This window comes from Parastagonospora nodorum, assembly GCF_000146915.1.
Source record: "Parastagonospora nodorum SN15 chromosome Unknown scaffold_12, whole genome shotgun sequence".
Classification (NCBI taxonomy): domain Eukaryota; kingdom Fungi; phylum Ascomycota; class Dothideomycetes; order Pleosporales; family Phaeosphaeriaceae; genus Parastagonospora; species Parastagonospora nodorum.
This window is the reverse complement of record NW_001884560.1, coordinates 306,293-323,566: the sequence shown is the minus strand read 5'-3', so window position 1 is coordinate 323,566 and position 17,274 is coordinate 306,293. Positions and strand designations below refer to the sequence as shown.

The 17,274-nt window shown below is 52.8% G+C and overlaps 7 protein-coding genes across 7 annotated transcripts; 3 read left to right on the top strand and 4 right to left on the bottom strand.

Annotated features, from left to right (window-relative positions):
- Positions 1-960: 960 nt before the first annotated feature.
- SNOG_08035 (hypothetical protein) lies at positions 961-8,097 on the top strand (the record flags this gene model as incomplete). The annotated part of the gene is made up of 4 exons (XM_001798310.1): positions 961-1,659; positions 1,735-2,050; positions 2,099-7,983; positions 8,035-8,097. The coding sequence occupies 4 exons, from the start codon at positions 961-963 to the stop codon at positions 8,095-8,097; spliced, it is 6,963 nt and encodes a 2,320-aa protein (XP_001798362.1).
- An 807-nt stretch (positions 8,098-8,904) lies between these two features.
- On the top strand, positions 8,905-9,942 carry SNOG_08034 (hypothetical protein; the record flags this gene model as incomplete). Its single annotated transcript, XM_001798309.1, has 1 exon — positions 8,905-9,942. One exon carries the CDS (start codon positions 8,905-8,907, stop codon positions 9,940-9,942), a length of 1,038 nt encoding a protein of 345 aa, XP_001798361.1.
- Positions 9,943-10,531: 589 nt separating this feature from the next.
- Positions 10,532-11,106, top strand: SNOG_08033 (hypothetical protein; the record flags this gene model as incomplete). Its single annotated transcript, XM_001798308.1, has 2 exons — positions 10,532-10,534; positions 10,582-11,106. 2 exons carry the CDS (start codon positions 10,532-10,534, stop codon positions 11,104-11,106), a joined length of 528 nt encoding a protein of 175 aa, XP_001798360.1.
- Positions 11,107-11,385: 279 nt separating this feature from the next.
- On the bottom strand, positions 11,386-11,600 carry SNOG_08032 (hypothetical protein; the record flags this gene model as incomplete). Its single annotated transcript, XM_001798307.1, has 2 exons — positions 11,386-11,460; positions 11,484-11,600. 2 exons carry the CDS (start codon positions 11,598-11,600, stop codon positions 11,386-11,388), a joined length of 192 nt encoding a protein of 63 aa, XP_001798359.1.
- Positions 11,601-12,919: 1,319 nt separating this feature from the next.
- On the bottom strand, positions 12,920-13,258 carry SNOG_08031 (hypothetical protein; the record flags this gene model as incomplete). Its single annotated transcript, XM_001798306.1, has 1 exon — positions 12,920-13,258. One exon carries the CDS (start codon positions 13,256-13,258, stop codon positions 12,920-12,922), a length of 339 nt encoding a protein of 112 aa, XP_001798358.1.
- A 932-nt stretch (positions 13,259-14,190) lies between these two features.
- Positions 14,191-14,872, bottom strand: SNOG_08030 (hypothetical protein; the record flags this gene model as incomplete). Its single annotated transcript, XM_001798305.1, has 3 exons — positions 14,191-14,462; positions 14,514-14,662; positions 14,835-14,872. 3 exons carry the CDS (start codon positions 14,870-14,872, stop codon positions 14,191-14,193), a joined length of 459 nt encoding a protein of 152 aa, XP_001798357.1.
- A 178-nt stretch (positions 14,873-15,050) lies between these two features.
- On the bottom strand, positions 15,051-16,966 carry SNOG_08029 (hypothetical protein; the record flags this gene model as incomplete). Its single annotated transcript, XM_001798304.1, has 2 exons — positions 15,051-16,017; positions 16,068-16,966. The coding sequence occupies 2 exons, from the start codon at positions 16,964-16,966 to the stop codon at positions 15,051-15,053; spliced, it is 1,866 nt and encodes a 621-aa protein (XP_001798356.1).
- Positions 16,967-17,274: the final 308 nt, after the last annotated feature.

Genomic DNA, 17,274 nt, shown 5'->3' with positions numbered 1-17,274 from the left:
AGGGTCGTCGTTTACGTGCTGTTCCAAAGTGGAACACGCTACTTTCACCTGCGCAGCCGTCACACGCAAACCCAACTCGATCAACAGAAACTCACAACAATCGTGCATGTGTATGTAAGCCAAAAAAATCTGAGGTTCTCTCATAGGAAGTTCTGTAATCCGCTCAGTTAGCCTCTGGGGTTCGCCCTGGGCGCCAACTCGATGGTCGCTTGAGTCCTATCGTTTTGCTGTAATGGTGGCGCGAGTGTTCGATGCTCTGTCGACACGCATTTGGATGTTTTTTTTTGGTTCTGCAGGATGATAGGACAAGAGGATCAAAAGAATGTAATGAGCAGAAAAGCATCTGTACAGAGTGGACGTGGAGTGCAAAGCCCCCGGGCCTGTCACCATTCGATTTTGTCAATATCACGTGATATTTTGAAGCAAACATCCTGAGATCTTCAGCGTCGTTGATAGCACTCTTTTGGCGTGCCACAGAGCAGTAGAGATGTTCTCAATGCTTGTGTATCCACGTGTTGCCAGTTGTAAATGTGTTTCTAAGTCGCGCAGCTGAAACCAGTCGACGGAGTAAGAACATGTGGCGCCGAGAAAGTGGCATGCTTGCAAACAGAGACAGTGAAGGCCCATGCCAGGGGTTCGGAAATCTGTCATTACAGCGAAAACTTGCCATGTTGTGTAGGAAACGCAGTGTTTGAGTTCATAAGTTGGCTTTGGCATGGAAAGCACTTGGTGCCATGAAACCTTGATGCGTGAGATGTGGGGTAAGACATCAGCTCTCATAGGTAGCGACCAGCTCACAACAAGTCCCAAGATGTAGAAAATCAAGGCCTTGGAGAATGATGGCAAGGCCAAATGGAATAGGGTCGTAGACGTTCAATTCAGGTACAAGGTCCAGATGCAGGTGAGCCGTGACAGCGCTCGCGTCCCTCCAGATGCCAAGCACGGAATCACCCGTGCTCCATGGTGAGCGACGTTCACAACCACCACAGCCAAAACTCATCCCCAACCGCACCATCTCCACCTTCCCTCCCCCACCCGCCGCGCACGCGCTGCTCACATGGACACGCCCTTTCGATGAGCCAGCAACATCCCTGGGGTGCCCCGAGACACAATCAGAGCACACGTTTGACCCCCATATCCACCGCCGTCGCGCAAGACCAAGGCAGCACGCCCTCGCCCAGCGCCTCGCGTCCCGCATACTCGCCCGCCAACACCAACTTCCCGTCTCTACCGCCGGCATCTTCGCGCCTGGTGGGTAGCCGCAAGTCTTCAGCCGCCTCCTCGACCTCGTCGGCCTTCTCGCCCGCAGGACAGCAGCTCCCCGCCAGCCAGCTGCTGTCCTCTCGGTCACGGACCATCGCCCCCAACGCCGTCTCGCAATTGGCATCCTCCGCCGCAGCAGCCGCTTCGCAGGGGGGTGGTGCACAATCGACCAGCGGCGGAGGAGCCTCCAAGCTTGTCCGCGCCTCGCCCTCTCTCTCCACCTCGAGTACCGTCGGCTCACCCAGCGCTGCCTCCAACTCCACCACCACGGCATCGTCACAGAGCCTCTCCCGCATCGTTATTGCCCAAATATTCCTGCTGCTCAGCCAGTTCGGACCGCTCAAGGACGACAAGGACCGCTCAAAGTGGGACACCCAAATAGAGCAGATCAGAAAGGTATGTCGCTTGCCGCGCTTGCGTCTTAGCGCGCTTCTCTCCCTGTCGCTATCACTATACTAACGCGCCGCCCAGCTCGTCGACGCACACGGCATGGAGGTCTTTTCAAAGTACTTCCGGCGCCTGGTGCAGAACAATGCCGCCCACGTGTTCGGTGCCGGGGCGCGCAATGCCGACCCCAATGGCAGCTATCAGATTCTCGCGACGGAAATGCAGAAGCTGCGCAAGGAGCCCGAACAAGCAGACAAGATCGCTGAGTCGATAAGCTCAAGCGAGGGCGATCTGTTTCGCGACTTCGACCTGGCCGCCTTCATATCGCACTTCAACCTGGATGCGCTGGCCAAGTCTATGCTGGCGCTTTCGTCGAGGAGGACGGAGCTGCGACCAAAAGGTATGATGAGCACATTCGTCCTGGGCCGCACAAGCTAACATTTTGCAGCTGACACGATCATTTCGTCCATGGGCGACGAATTGCTGATAGCGATCGCGCAGCCGACCCAGGGCGACGCTACGAGCCCCGATTATGTCGCCACACTCGTTGAGCGATTGCTCCAGGACCCACCCCACGGATGGGACGACGACAAAAAACTGAGCCTGGTGTATGCGGTGCAGATGCGATATCAGAGCATGCAGATTGCCATACCGGGGCTTGTCGAATCGAAGCTACTTCTTGTCGAGCTCACAGACAGCTCGCGGAACCCTCTGGTAAAACTAGTGCAACGGGCAGGTCCACAAGGGACAGCGACAGTGGAGGCGTGCAAAGAAGTGCTCGCACAAGCCGAAACACGCGATATTAGCTACCAGCAAGTGGCGACCGTCCTGCTGTACCTGGTCCTGTCCACAGGCTACAATGCAAAGAATTTTGTAGCCGCGCTACGAGAACACCGCGCAGGGCAGCGGTTGGACTGGCAGGACGTTGTGCACGCCTTCGACCGAGACCACCTGCGCATTGAGAAACACCAATTTCTCGACATCTACGACGCGCTACTTCCAATTGCGCAGGACACCGACTCTTTTGACATCCAGAAGTTGTGGGGTGGTACATGGCAGCACGATCTGACCCATCTGTACTTCTTGTTGTGTTTTCTCCGATGTACGCCAGAAGAACTGGACGTTTCCGCGATTCCACGACTGCGCACCTCGTACTCACTCGCTACATTCGAAAACGCCTCGGACGATGTCAAAGCTTTTGCAGAACAGGCAGCGAAGCACCCGTTTGTCTCTCTCGATGCGACAAGCGCTCTGTTCAACATGATCTTCCGCACATCTGAGACATACCACACAGCGCAACTCATGGGCATACCTGATATGGTTATCAATCCACACACCGCAGAGTTCCTGGTGGCAGCAGCCGCAGTACCGAAGCCTTGGGGAGCATTACAGGAGCAAGCACTTAAGCAGCTGTTTGATCCTTACTTCCACAAGAAACTTCCGATCTACAATTTCGTACTTTATGGGCTTTGGCAACAGGATCTCCAGTGGCTGATTGAACGATTCGTGGACGCGTATAGCACAGACCCGATGTCGCTCGCCCTGATCTTGGAGCACGCAGAAGCGAATGGCTGGCTAGACTCTCTGATCCGCAGTAACACTGACATCAGCTTGGATCTTGCTGCTCAAGCACACGCGCGAGGCAAGTTCGAGGTCGAGCCTTGGCTCCAGCAGACGTTCGATCAGGCCGGCGCGCTCTTCCGTCGCATCCTCACTAACTTCTTAAGTGCTCGCGCTGCAGAGGAGATGCAGCGCGTCCGCGAAGATCACCCCCCACTTAGCATGCCGCTTGCTGTAAAGACGGTGTACCCTCTATTATGGTTTCTTGCCGAGTGTGGGTTGCCAGAACAAGAACTATTACCGCTTCAGCGAAACTGCATCCAGGCATACCCACGGCTAATCAACTACGGCGAAGGCGTGGACGACGTGATTGATGCCAACGGTCAAAACGGCAATGCTCTGCCGGAAGATGCCGACAAAAAGATGCAGGAGCATTTCAAGAACATGTACAGCGGCGATAGCGACGTACGCGACATCATCTCGGCGCTGAAAAAGTACAAGGAGTCCCGCGACCCTGCTGAGCAGGAGCTGTTCGCGTGCATGATCCATGGACTGTTCGATGAATACAACTGCTTTGGTGAATATCCTTTAGAAGCCCTGGCCACGACGGCTGTGCTCTTTGGCGGCATCATCAACTTCAACTTATTGTCAAGAATCGCACTTCAAGTTGGCCTGGCCATGGTGCTCGAGGCAGTTCAAGAGTACAGGCCTGACGAGTCTATGTATAAGTTCGGACTCCAGGCTCTACTACACTTCTCAAGTCGACTGCACGAGTGGCCGAATTACTGCGATCAGCTGCTGATCGTGCCGGGTCTTCATGGTACAGAGATCTTCACCAAGGCTGAGGAGATCGTGGGACAACAAGTCGGCGAAGTCAACGGCGACAACCATAACGGGGTTGGTCTCACCAACGGTAATGGCATTGAGGACGCCCTACAACAAGAATCAGCTGTGCCCAAGTTCACTTGCCTCCATGTGGATCCGCCCCTGCGGCCAGATCTATATGAAGAGCCTGACGAGGACGTACAGGACCGTGTCTTGTTTGTCCTCAACAATGTGTCCGAACGCAACTTGCGCGACAAGATCGCCGATCTCACCGAGGCAGTTGAGGAGCGACATCACCAGTGGTTCGCCAATTACCTAGTAGAAGAACGTGCCAAGATGCAGCCCAACTTCCAGCAGCTGTACCTCGACATACTCGCGCTCTTTGATGACCGTACTCTCTGGGCTGAAGTGCTTCGCGAGACGTACGCCAGCGTTATACGACTCCTCAACACCGATTCCACTTTGGGCTCAACCGAGCGTGGCCATCTTAAGAATCTGGGTTCATGGCTTGGTTCTCTGACAATCGCTCGCGATCGACCAATCAAGTTCCGCAACATATCGTTCAAGGATCTTTTGATCGAGGGATATGACACCGACCGCCTTCTCCTTGTGATACCATTCACCTGCAAGGTCTTGGTCCAAGCAGCCAAGTCTACCGTCTTCAAGCATCCTAACCCATGGCTGACGGAGATGCTGGGCGTCCTGCTGGAGTTGTATCATTTTGCCGACTTAAAGCTCAACCAGAAGTTCGAAATAGAGGTTCTCTGCAAAGGACTAGATCTCGACCACAAGGAGATTGAACCGACCAACAGCATCCGTGCACGGCCTCAAGTCGACGACGAATTCCTTGGACCCATGGTCACTGACGGCATGGAAGCTTTCGGAGATCTTTCTATCATGGGCCTGAATCGCTCGCGAGGACCCAGCGAGCGCTTCTCCTCAGCAGCTATCACCGCACAGTTGCCTGACTTCACCAACCAGCTCCAATACCCTCCATCAGGAAACAGCGGTGTTCCTCCTGCAACCCTCAAGAAGATTTTCCTGAATGCGGTGACGCAAGCTATCCAGGAAATCATCGCGCCTGTTGTAGAGCGATCTGTCACCATCGCCGCCATTTCGACCTCCCAGCTTGTAAGCAAGGATTTCGCTATGGAACCCGATGAGGAGAAGCTCCGCAATGCTGCACATACCGTCGTCAAGTCTCTGTCCGGTGCTCTGGCGTTGGTAACTTGCAAGGAGCCCCTACGCATGAGCATTCAGAACAACATCAGGGTGAATGCGCGAGACTTGCCCGAGCAAGCTCTTCCAGAGGGCCATGTCTTGATGTTTGTCAACGATAATCTTGACCTTGTTTGCAATACTGTAGAGCAGGCTGCTGAGATGTCTTCCATGGCCGAGATTGATATGCAGATCGAAGACAACATCCGAGCACGTAGAATGTTCCGCAGCACCCGACCAAACGAGCCTTTCAAGGATGCCAACATCAGCCAGTGGGCTTTCTACATTCCAGAGCCATACAAGCAGACAACTGGTGGGCTGAATAGGGAGCAGCTAGCCATTTACGAGGACTTTGGAAGACAGTCGCGAGGTGTACCGCATGCAAACAATATTTCCCAGGACAGCGGACGACAAATGCCTGACATCTTGCAGGAACAGTTTGCTGCTGTTCCAAATCTGCCAACGCCTGGTGCTGCACCAGCGGAGCCGCGCCAGCCCACACAACAAGCCCGGCTTCAAGCATCACAAGCACCGCCCGCACAACAGCAGCTCAACGGCTACATGGATGCGGCTGGACCAGAACGCGGTCAGCGTGGTGCCGAAGAGATTCTCATTGAACTCACGCGTGTTATCAAGGAGGCGCCTGAGGAGCGCATCAGTGAGCTCCAGCCCGGCACCAGCACGATCCATCATGTGTTTGATCAACTCATTTCAAGCATTGAGTTCGCGGGACCCAACAAGGATAGCTGGGCATTCCGCATTGCCGGACAAGTCACAAACCATCTCTTCTCAGACTCTCTCACTCGTTTGGAGATCGAAGTCATGGCCCATTTGTTGAGCCACCTGTGCCAGCTTTCTGTCCAGACCTCACGACAGGTTCTGATGTGGCTTGCCACACTTCATGATGATGACCGCATCTTCAAGGCCCCAGTCATGATTGCCTTGATGGAAGTAAGCCTCATGGATATCCCTCGACTCAACACAACGATCGCCAAGGCTATTCAAGAGCGACGTATCGCAGCCGTTGAGATGTTGGCAAGTCTGCTTGACGAATTGTTGCTCAACGAGCACCCGAGCGCTTTCCGTGCCGACTTCGCTTTGACTATCGATGCTCTCAATAACTGGCTAGCAGAGGACCCGTCTTTAGAGCTAGGCAAGAGAGTGATTAATAGCCTACAACCTTCCCCTAGCGATCTCTCCATGACCCCGCCCGCAACCGGACAAAAGGACCACCTTGAATACGTTTTCGAGGAATGGGTGCATATGCAACAGCAATCAGACCTACCCAAGAAGGTCACGATCGCGTACATCTACCAGCTTCATCAACGGAAGATTATGGAGACTCAAGAAACTTCAATCGAGTTTATCCGTACCTGCATCGACTCCTCTGTCATTGCTTATGAGCGTGAACACTCGCTTCCGTTCGGAACAGGCAATGAGGATCTTGCCACGCTCAAGATCGATGCGCTCGGCAAGCTGATTGTTGATCTCGTCAAGTACCAGGGAGATCAAGAAGGATCCGTCAAGGAGAGCAAAGCACGATACCTAGACCAGATCCTTGTCGTCGTTGTCCTGGTTCTCTGCAATCACCACAACACACGAGGCGATGCCTTCAACCAGAAAGTCTTCTTCAGGCTCTTCTCCACAGTGCTCTTCACATTGAATGACGCTGTCAAGGACGAAGCTCTGGCCGACCACAAGGCTGACTTATTCCTTGCTGTTGCCAGAGCTTTGCTGATCCTACAGCCGGGTCACTTCCAGCGGTTCACATTCGCATGGCTAGCGTTGCTTGCACACCGCATCCTCATTCCGGCCATGCTCGAGGAAGGCCAACAGGATGAGCGCTGGGATGTATACGCCAAACTTATGGAGGCTTTACTCGTCTTCACTGGTCAACTGATCAAACCGACTGGAGAATCACTCATGGCGCAGCAGTTCTACCGCGGTGTCATGCGCGTACTGCTTGTCATCCACCATGACTTCGCCGAGTTCCTAGTCGAGAACCACTTCAGGTTTTGCAACAGCATCCCGATGCACTGCACCCAGCTTCGTAATTTGATAGTTAGTGCCTATCCATCGACCATCACCGAGATGCCCGATCCGTTCGCTGCAGGTCTGAAGGTCGATCGACTTGAGAAGAGCTTGCTAGCGCCAGTGATTCGCGCTGACATCGATCAAATGCTTCTCGATGCTGGTGTCAAGACCACTGTGGACAGTCTCTTGAAAGGCTCTGAAAAGCAACAAGATGTTGAGAAGCTCCTCCAAGCAGTCCATTACCCAGAGCCCAGGACCACAGCTTTCGAATTGCCAACCACATCAGACCCAGCCCTGATCCATGCGATTACCCTATATATTGGCATCACCACCTTGGGCTCTGAGCCCAGCGTGCCCCAATTTGATGCTGAGGGCCCGGCTGCCAAATTTCTCGAGACTCTGGTCAAGGAGTTTCAGCCAGAAGCTCGCTTCCATCTCATCAGCGCGATCGCCAACCAGCTTCGTTTCCCGAACACGCACACTCACTTCTACAGCTCCGCGCTTCTCCACTTGTTCGGCGTATCTGACGGTGATTCACGGCAGGTCGAGATTCAGGAGACCATCACCAGGGTGCTTTTGGAGCGTCTGCTAGTCCATCGTCCTCATCCTTGGGGACTCATCATCACACTGCTGGAGATTTTGAAGAACCGCAACTACTCGTTCTGGGAGCTGCCTTTTGTCAAAGCAGCACCTGAGGTACGTGGCTTGCTACGCGGTATATTTGTACTAGACTAATGATTTCGTCAGGTCGAGCGACTTCTCAATGCGCTCTTTACGCATGCCCAGCAGAGCCCCCGACCTCTTGCTTAATCGCCTTCACCCGGCGCATACATACAGAGCCTTAGAATAGCGGCTCTGCTTCTGTCTAATCATTGCATTCGAATGCACACATCGTTTGTGGATCAAGTACTCTCCACGTATTAATCTCATGGCTCTCCTTTCCACTTTCATTTCGATATCACGAGTCTTTTCGGCTGGCAGGCATAAAAGGAAGGATCCTGGTAACGTCATGGACAATGGAATGGTGCCACGAATGAACAGGGGCTCCGGCTTTTTTATCTCCGATTTGGCGATACTCAAAAAGCACGGCGTTTTCTCCACGGTGGCAATTGGGGACATTTTCTTATATTTCTAAAGATGCGTTACTAGTTTCCTCACTATTGCGCGCGGTGTATTTTTGCCTGCGCGGTTCCGTGTAGATTAAAGCATTTGTTCGGCGAAACCTCTTTTGGGAAACGGCAATAGCGGCGAGACGAAACGGGAAGTGCATATTGTAGGTGTAGGATACTCATGAATGGTGTTTGCTGCTTTCAGAACCACGCGGCTCAGACGTGATGTATTGCACCACGTGAAAACGCAGACTCGAGCTTTGACAGCGGGAGCAAGACAAACGAGCGTGGGTCATGGGGTACCCAAATCAATTTACTGTTCCCTCGACATTCGCTCGCGTGGCGAGCCGAACGCTGCGTTTTTGCAGTGGAGTGTGACCACGCCCATACATCTATCTTAACAGTAGTTCCAGCCCAACCCAATCACCACATTGACCTCCACAACCTCTCTGGTTACACCAACTGGTCCTCCGCCTCATGGGACACACCCGATCCACCACCAATCCCCATGTCGGAGCTCAGCGCCTACCCAGCTCTTTACTTCTTTCACTCGGCCCTCGCTGCACCGCTTGTGCTGCAAAACCTGCTTTCATCGCCATTCCCACTCAAGCTTTGCAAAGCAAGGCTATATGGCTATATCGACGGCACCAACAGCACGGTCATTTTAAGCTGCGAGAATTTCGGCGAGTGGGCGCCTGAGCCGAAGGTCACTGGGGTTGTATTCGAGGTTACGTGTGAGCGGGAGGAGAACGTCTTGAGGGACTATGCTGGCCCGGATGTCGAGGTCGAGGACACTAGGTTCGAGTCGAGGAAGGGGAGTGTGTTCTTTGGGGTGAAGAAATTGGTGCATAGGAATGCATTTGTTAGAAAAGACGTGGGACAAGCGTTTGGGATAGAGAAGAAGGAGCAACATGTGTCAGACTCGGTACCCGACCTCGAAGGAGACGACGAATGCGACATCTTCGAGGCTTTGCGCACCGAGTACCCCTCTCCCGCTACACCAAAGGAGCATCCCGCAAACGCCGAGCAAAACTACTTTATCACGCCAGTCAACGCCCCCCTAGGGACCTCTCGTCAGAAATGGAAGAACAAGGCTACACTGAGCCAACAATGGGACTCCGGTCAACCACTGACTCGAACACGCACGGGCAGCAAACCCGCTGTCTTCATCATAGGAGACGATTCCGAGGAAGGCTCATCAGGTGTAAACACTGGGACTCACACAGGTGCATATACAGCCAGCATCAAGGTTGAGACAGAACACGCTCCGTATTTCCCTTTCATGAGCACGGCACCATTTGCATCGAGTCACGACTATACCCAGCGCCACCCCAGCACGCTCTCCTTCATCACCAGCCATCCAAGCGTCGACGATGCTGCCCAGATTAGCAGCAATACCTTGCAAACGCCCCTCGTGCGCCCGCACTCATCGAACAACCTGGCACCGGATCCCGATCTTGATGCTGCTTCGAGACCTAAGTCATTGACGTCTTTGCTCAAAGCTTCTTGGTCTTCGAGGTCGTTGCTCGAGAAGATGGGTATTTGAGGTAAGGGGGAGCTAGGTGGAGGGGCGGAGGGCGGCGATGCACCTGGGAAGCTCAATGGCGTGAGGAGTTTGGATGCCGTGTATAAAAAGTTGAAGAAGTAGGAAAAGGGACACTGTATGGCTTGTGATGCTGCTGAGCGGCGAGCAAAATCTGGAAATAGTTTTGGAAACTGGAGATGTGGGTGGATAATGTCAACCACAAAAGATTGGCGTACCTTAACTCACCGGGCCTCTGCGTTGTGGGACTTATTTTTGTGCCACTTCACATATCTAAAGGATTTCCACTGATGATTGCTATCAATCTTGATTTATGTGTATGTTGCACGTTAGGTTGTGACATTACACGCCCAAGGGCCTAGTTAGGCCGTTTTCGGATTTCGATGTTACGGATTTGGATGTACAAGGGACCAAGTCGATGTATCCGCGGTCGTAGATGTTGGGGTGGTGTGGCGAGGAGATTATCGGGATATATGGTAGCGATGTAGATGTGAGGCGACTAAGGTTACTTCGGTACCAACTTTTTTAGAGCGAGCTATAAGAAAAGTCTCCTGACACGGTGGACTAGAAAAATAGTTACACGACCCTGATAATGGTACGTAGACTAGCGCAGCCCCATGTAAAAACCACAACTACATGAAGCACTATTTATATGTGCCTCCAAATTTTCGCTCCGAAAACTTCTTCACATATGCCCTACCCTGTCTCCCCCCCCCCCCCCCCCCACCGAATCTGTCCTCTCACAATCTTCCCCTAGCATGGGCGAGCACTGCTATGAATCCCGCGGCCACCCCCGATTCCCCACTAAGCAACGACAGACCTGGAGCTGAAGAAGAACCCGCCTCAGATTCAGAAACAAGCTCCAACTCCTGCCCCTCGGAATGCTACGAGCTCCAAGCCTTCCAGGAATGGGACGCGGGCGAACAAACCCACCGCGTCGCCTTGCTGATCTTCGAGCACGATCACAAAATGTCACAGCCCCATGATATGACGGGTCTGATATTGCAGCGCATCCGCGCATTCCGACACGTTCCCTCTCCGCTGAGGAAGGAGGTTGTGTTTGTCCATGGGCGTTTAGTTGCGGGGTGGAAAGGGTTGAAGAGGAGGGTGATAATGAAGAGGTTTCTGGAAGTGATGGGCGGTGGGAAGAGTAAGAAGATGTTGTAAAGGTTTGGATTGAATGTGGTATTCTGGAGAAAAAGAAGAGGTGGGACGGTCGACCTGCACGAGAGTGTAAGACTCTTGTAGTACTAAAGGGGCTAACGCAGCCCAAAGAAAAGAAAACAGAATAAAAGAAACATCATAGCATCTTGAAAACATCCAGCCCACACTTTCGCGAAGACGTCCAACACGCATCATGGACATGCGAAGACATCCGGCCATACCCGTCAGACCGCATATCCTCCCACTCACACGTACACAAATGTCCATCACCTTATTTTTCAATCAGTCTCCTCCCTCTCCTCGCGCTGATAATACCGCGGCCGGCCCCCCGAATTCGTCCGTGCCGCCCTCGGCCGCCTTTCCTCGTCGTCTTCCCGTACTATGCGCATGATTTCTCTCGTCTGGCCGTCGAATGTAACGATGATATGGTCTGGGATGCGCGGCATGTCGGGTTGTGATGAGGGCGATGAGGAGCGGGATCGTGATGACGAGGACATTGTGTTATGGTGTAGGTAGGTAGCAAGGCGATGTGATGTGATGTAGCCAAGAGAAGTGTAGCTTGTACGCGAGTGGATGTGTAGTTGTACGTTGTTGTGTGATTGCGATCGACAATGCAGTGTAGTTGTAGAGATGTGTATGTGTTTATCCCCAACAAGCAGGAGATTTTGTGCGTTTATGTTTACTCGCGTCGTAAGCAAGATATTTCTTGGATGGATGCGGGCTGGTTGTCGGGCCAGAACTGCAGGTATAGTTAGGGATCAAGGATCACACTACCGACACCGAGTGACATGTTCTCCACATACCTTGAATTAGCACACCAACCGTCGATATCAATACCAATAAATGCACCCCTGAGTCCTCCTGTCAATTATTTTAACTTCTTCAAATGTATTGTTTGGCCATCTTCTGAACCACGCAGGACCCCCTTTCAATATATCTGCACGAGATCCATGTGGCTGTGCGACACAAGGGATGCGCGTCAGCGTCGAGTCGTCATCAGACGGGACGGCTTAGGCAGCCGGCGAGACACCTCACGCACGCTCGAGCGGGATTTAGATCTGCCGCACAGTCCGTTGGAACGAACTTGCGCATCATTCAAGACATCTGGTGCGGTGCTGCTATTTTCAGACGAGCATTACGAGTGAGGCGAATCCGTTAGTTCAATTGCCACGCAACTCATCGACTGAGCCACAAGCTGGATTCCAACGTTGCGAAAGTCCGATGCGAGTGTGCGCCACAAGTGCATCTGAAATCAAGCTCTCGCGTGCCTTGCGCCTTGCTTCAATGGCATGGGCAGGTTTGTGGGGATGGCCGCGTTGACACTCTGCTCGGGTCGGTGCCGCGGCCAAATAAGGAAATACTTGGGCGCATCTCCGAGAGAACCGGTATGGCGCGGGCTCGTGTTTCAGGTGAGCGTGACGACGCTGTGGCTTGCTTGTGATCCTTTGAATCCTGCTCAACGAGGGATTTGAAAAATCTTGTTGGATCTGTAGCGGACGAGACACCGAGTTGCAACTGTGCAGGAGTAATACGAGACGTTGCAAGCTCGTTCACGAGTTGGTGGCTTCCAAGGGCCGAAGTAGCGGCGAACGTTACGGGCCGGACATGGCTCCGGCTGCAACGACGTCGACTCAACTTAACTTCACGAACAACTCCATAGCACATGTGTAAGAGGCCAAAGTGTTTTCATGCTAGAGATGCTACTGTACAATATGATCGCTCTGTGGCGACCCTCATATCCCAGAACGCCAACGCTTTGCAAAACATGCGAGATCCAGCCTCGTCGAAACACCATCTTCATCGCTTTCATCGCCGTCTACTCGACCTTCGTCTCTCCGCTCTTCAACCCCGTAACCAACTGCTTGCCCATCTGACGGTTGATTTCCTTGGCGTAGTCGGCCATGCGCATCTTGTTTTGCTGCTCCTCGCTTTTGCCCTCGTACTGCTTGTCGGAGTACGGCGGCGGCGCGTCTGTGTACTGCGTGTACTCAGCGGCCAGCGTTATCGATGCCTCTGATTGCGCAGAGTCATTGCGAAGTGTTGGTGCGTGCTGGCCTTGATATGAGGATTTGGTCGTCGAGGCTTTCGACGAGCTGGAAGGGTTGCGAGAAGCGCATTCGCGCTCTGAGATGGTGACGGAGGGGTAGCTGTCCATTCTGGTTTGACTGGTTCTTCTTTTGGAAGAGGTTCGATAAAGTGAAGTATTTGGCTGTTTGGCTTCGAAGACGAGATGGTATGTATGTTAGTGTATGAATGCTGACAGAGATTTCTCGAAGCTTATGTCTTGTATGGATATAGCGGGCTTCGTATCCTAGCCAATGACCGACCCGGCTTCCACCAAACATGCAAGATTTTGATCACACGCCTGTTTTTCCCCCCAGGACATGGCAATCTTGTTTCTGCGTCAGCCTGCGCGTCACTGCCCAGGCGTTCTTTGTCCGCTTGTTGTCCGCATCAGGCAATGATAGTTGCCCAATCAACGATCGTTGCCGTATCCCGGCCCAGACGTGACGCTGCACAGTCCGCATGCAATTGATCCGCAGGCCGTATGGCAAGTTGAAATCCAACACGAGCGTTTAAGGGTTCAGATCGTTTGCGGGGCGGAAGGGAGGAGAATGGTACGACTGAGGTATGATGTCATGCATCATGGTTTGTACAAGTGACGCTGATTGTTGGGAAACAGAAGTGGATGGCATTGCGACGAGGGGTATCATGATGAAGTAATATCCAAAATGATGCGAGGCTTGACAAGGATAGCTGGGGGAGGTCCGCGAGTGTGACGGGAGACAGTCATACACACACACACCCGTTTGTGCATGCGCAAAGCACACGGGTCACCCCTACCCCAGACTGCTTCCACTTTGCTTCGGCGTTCACACCCGGACTACTTCCACTTCATCCGGCATTCATACCCGAAGTCCTAGTTGCTTCTTATCGTTGAGCACCTGCGGTCCACCAGGAGGAGCGAATGCAGGGTCCAAGGGCTGAGATTGTGGACACAAGCCGCGAATGGCGGCCACTTGACGAAGGACAAGTCACTAGACACTCCCTCATCATTGCGTCGAGACCGTCATGATCCGTCTCCTTTCATGTTCCAACCAATCTCTTAACCTTGCTCCTCAATTTCTCCACGCCCTTCAAACTCTTCCTGTTCTCTTTTTCACGCTCTAGCTCAATCTCAGTCGGCGCGTTGAAATTCCCACTTAACCGGGATCCATAATCCGCGCTTGAAAATCGCCTGGGCCGCTCGTCATAATCGTACGACGGCCGCAAGTGAGCCTGATCAGCGTGAGAAGGAGGTTGATGCGAGTCTGCGCGCTTTCGCGTAGTGCGGTTCTCTGGGATGTCGCTCATTGATGCTGCTGGTTGTGAGGATGTGACGTGCGAATGAGGCATTTATGAACACATACATTGCTCATGTTTGTTCCATTGGTCTTGTTGTTTGCGCTCTTCTGGTTTAGAACCGCCTGGCGGGACGTAGCCTGCGCTCTGATAGAACTGCAAATTCATGTCTTTCGCAGGTATGCTTGCGTAGGTACGAAAAAAGGGTAACGAGTGACTATAAAGTAATCAAATTTAACCTCACACCTATTGCTCCTTCATGGCGCAGGTGTAAGTCATTTCCATGAACGTCATCGACATTGTTCCCAATCAGGTGCAGTTCGGAGAGGATCCTCGGGTCTCGGAAAGCTAAGCCCCACCACAATCATAAACGGGACGCCTTGGCTTACACCGCGTTCCTGTGTGATCCATCATGAGTGGTAGACATAGCGTAAACTTCAACGCAGGGTCTGGTTAGCGTGCATGGCCGAGGGGATCAGCGCATGGCTGTGAACTTGAGATCTTCGATTCTTTGTACAAGTTGTAAGACCTACTTTAGGCGACCATATCTCACATAGGTCAGATGATATGTTGCATGCAGGCCTGAAAACACGCCGGTGAGCCTTTTACAGTTCTAATGTGCCGATCCTGCTACCAACGCCGCCGCTGACTCCCCATGGACCTTCTCCAACTCTCCGTCGTACCATTGCCAGCACGTCTTGTCGTCCGCCGTCTTCTTCAAGCTTCCGGCCTAGCGCCTTCAGCACGTCGAACTTGGCCATCGCAACTTGGTATGCGGCATTCTCTGCATCGCCTAAGCCACCCACCAAGTTTGAAAAGGTTGTCGCTGGCTTCAATAATGAAGGCAAAACTCCGCCGCTAATGCTGGGGTCGAGTATTACATCGGTGCCTGACTTTGGAAAGCTGCTGAGGCGAGCGAAAGTTGTATCGCTCGCAAGATCGAGACCTGGGACTGGCTCCGTGGACCACGACGACGTGATCAAGGCGCGGACAAGTGCGAGCGCTGCCAGGGCGTTCTCCTTCATGGCAATAGTTTCAATGTGCGATACGATGTCTGAGAACATGTTGGGTTTCTTCGAGTAGAAGAGCGCGGTGAGAAGGCGGGCATAGCTTGATTCGCTCTGTCGGCGCTTTGGATCTGACCCGATGGATTCTACTTTGGGGAAGGTGAGTTCTTCTTTCTGTGGGCCATGAAAGACGGTAGCCAGAGTCTTCAGCGCATCCGGATTTGTGCGCGTGATTGGCATGTCTAGGATTACACACTCGTCCCAGACTAGACCTGTGCCGCGACGAGGGATCAAGGTGGAGCGAGGCATCGAGGCGATGATGTCCAAAGTGCTTGCTTCACACTTGCGGATGTTGCGATGAACATAGTTTCGTATTATCGGCATATCGTCACTGTTCTCGAAATTCTCAGGGTAGGTCGAGGCATAGTCACTGATATACTTTGCCGTTCGACTGCTCAGAAAGGAGTGTTCGATGCCAGGGGTGTCGGAAGTGTGGAAGTCGACGATGCCTTTATGGATGCCCTCGTTTTTGACAAAGTCTAACGACAGGCTTGAGTCGTAGTGTCTACCATATGTCAGTACACGGAAGTATGTTTTGCTGAATGAAGTACGTACGTGAGGTGTGGCGCAGTGTTGACAGTGGTGATGAGTACACTGAAGAAATGGATGAGAGTCATATGCATCAGCATGTCGTCTTCAGTCTCGACCATCTTCAGCGCAGCATAATGGAGCAATCCTTGGCCGTCTCTCAAGCCCACTTCGCGCTCGATCTCGACGACATGCGATGACACCAAAGTATGCCAATCTAGCTCACCTACCCGTGGTAGCCATGACAGCAATCTAGCTTGAGCAATGGTCTTATCGCGTTTACTCAGAAGAGGTTGTGGATGTGTCTTCAGCTGCTTCAACGAGGTGTAGTGGTAGTATAACGAGGCAATGTCTTTGTCGCTGAACAACCGCCGCCACATTGGTCCTGTACCGTATATGTGTGATGGGTCTTGGGATGAGGTCAACGCAGGCTCGTTTTTCGAAACTCCAAGCAGAGAGATGAGAAGCTCCTCTGCCTGTGTGGCGACGCCTGCATCCGGGGTACATAGCCATAACCGCACGATAGACAGCATAACGGTAGGTCGATTCGCCAACTCTTGGGCATCGACACTGTTGGCAGTGGCTTTACCAAGCAATGTGAGGAGGAGTCCATGGAATGGAGTCGCTTGTAGATCGAGCCCGATCTCGAATTCGACATCCTTGATGTCCTCAAAGCGGTATGGTTGAGCAAGCTTGATGATGAAATGGGTCAACGGCGATGGATCCTGCTGGAGCTGAGGGAGGAGTGAAGCAATTTGTAGAAAGAGAGGCCGTGTCTCCTTCCATATTTCATTCCGATATTCTGGTGTGCTTGTGAAGAGTTCGGCCTTTTCGAGCAGCTCTGTATCGAGTGGCGTAGTGGGCTCGTCTGAGACTTTCTGTAAATGGGTTGAGAGGTCGCCGAGGACTACCGGTGGCATCGCCATGTTGGGAAGTATGTATGTGAGCTGCAAGGGTTGGTATGCTATGACAAAATGTCGGGTAGCAAACAATATGTGGTGATGAGGGGTTGTAAGCCTTGTGGCGGATCGATTGCTAGAAGAAGGTTCCAGTCCAGCTCATGTGACCACGCGTCGACGAGCGACACTGATCAACTACTTGACGCGTCGAAAGGCAGTGATATGCACGGATATCGCGTGTATGTCAAAGTCGGACAGGGTTTAGCGGGGTGGTGAGGGTGAGGTTCGCTAGCGGTGCCCCACCCGTGCGGGCCGCGGGTCGAGCTGCGACCAAA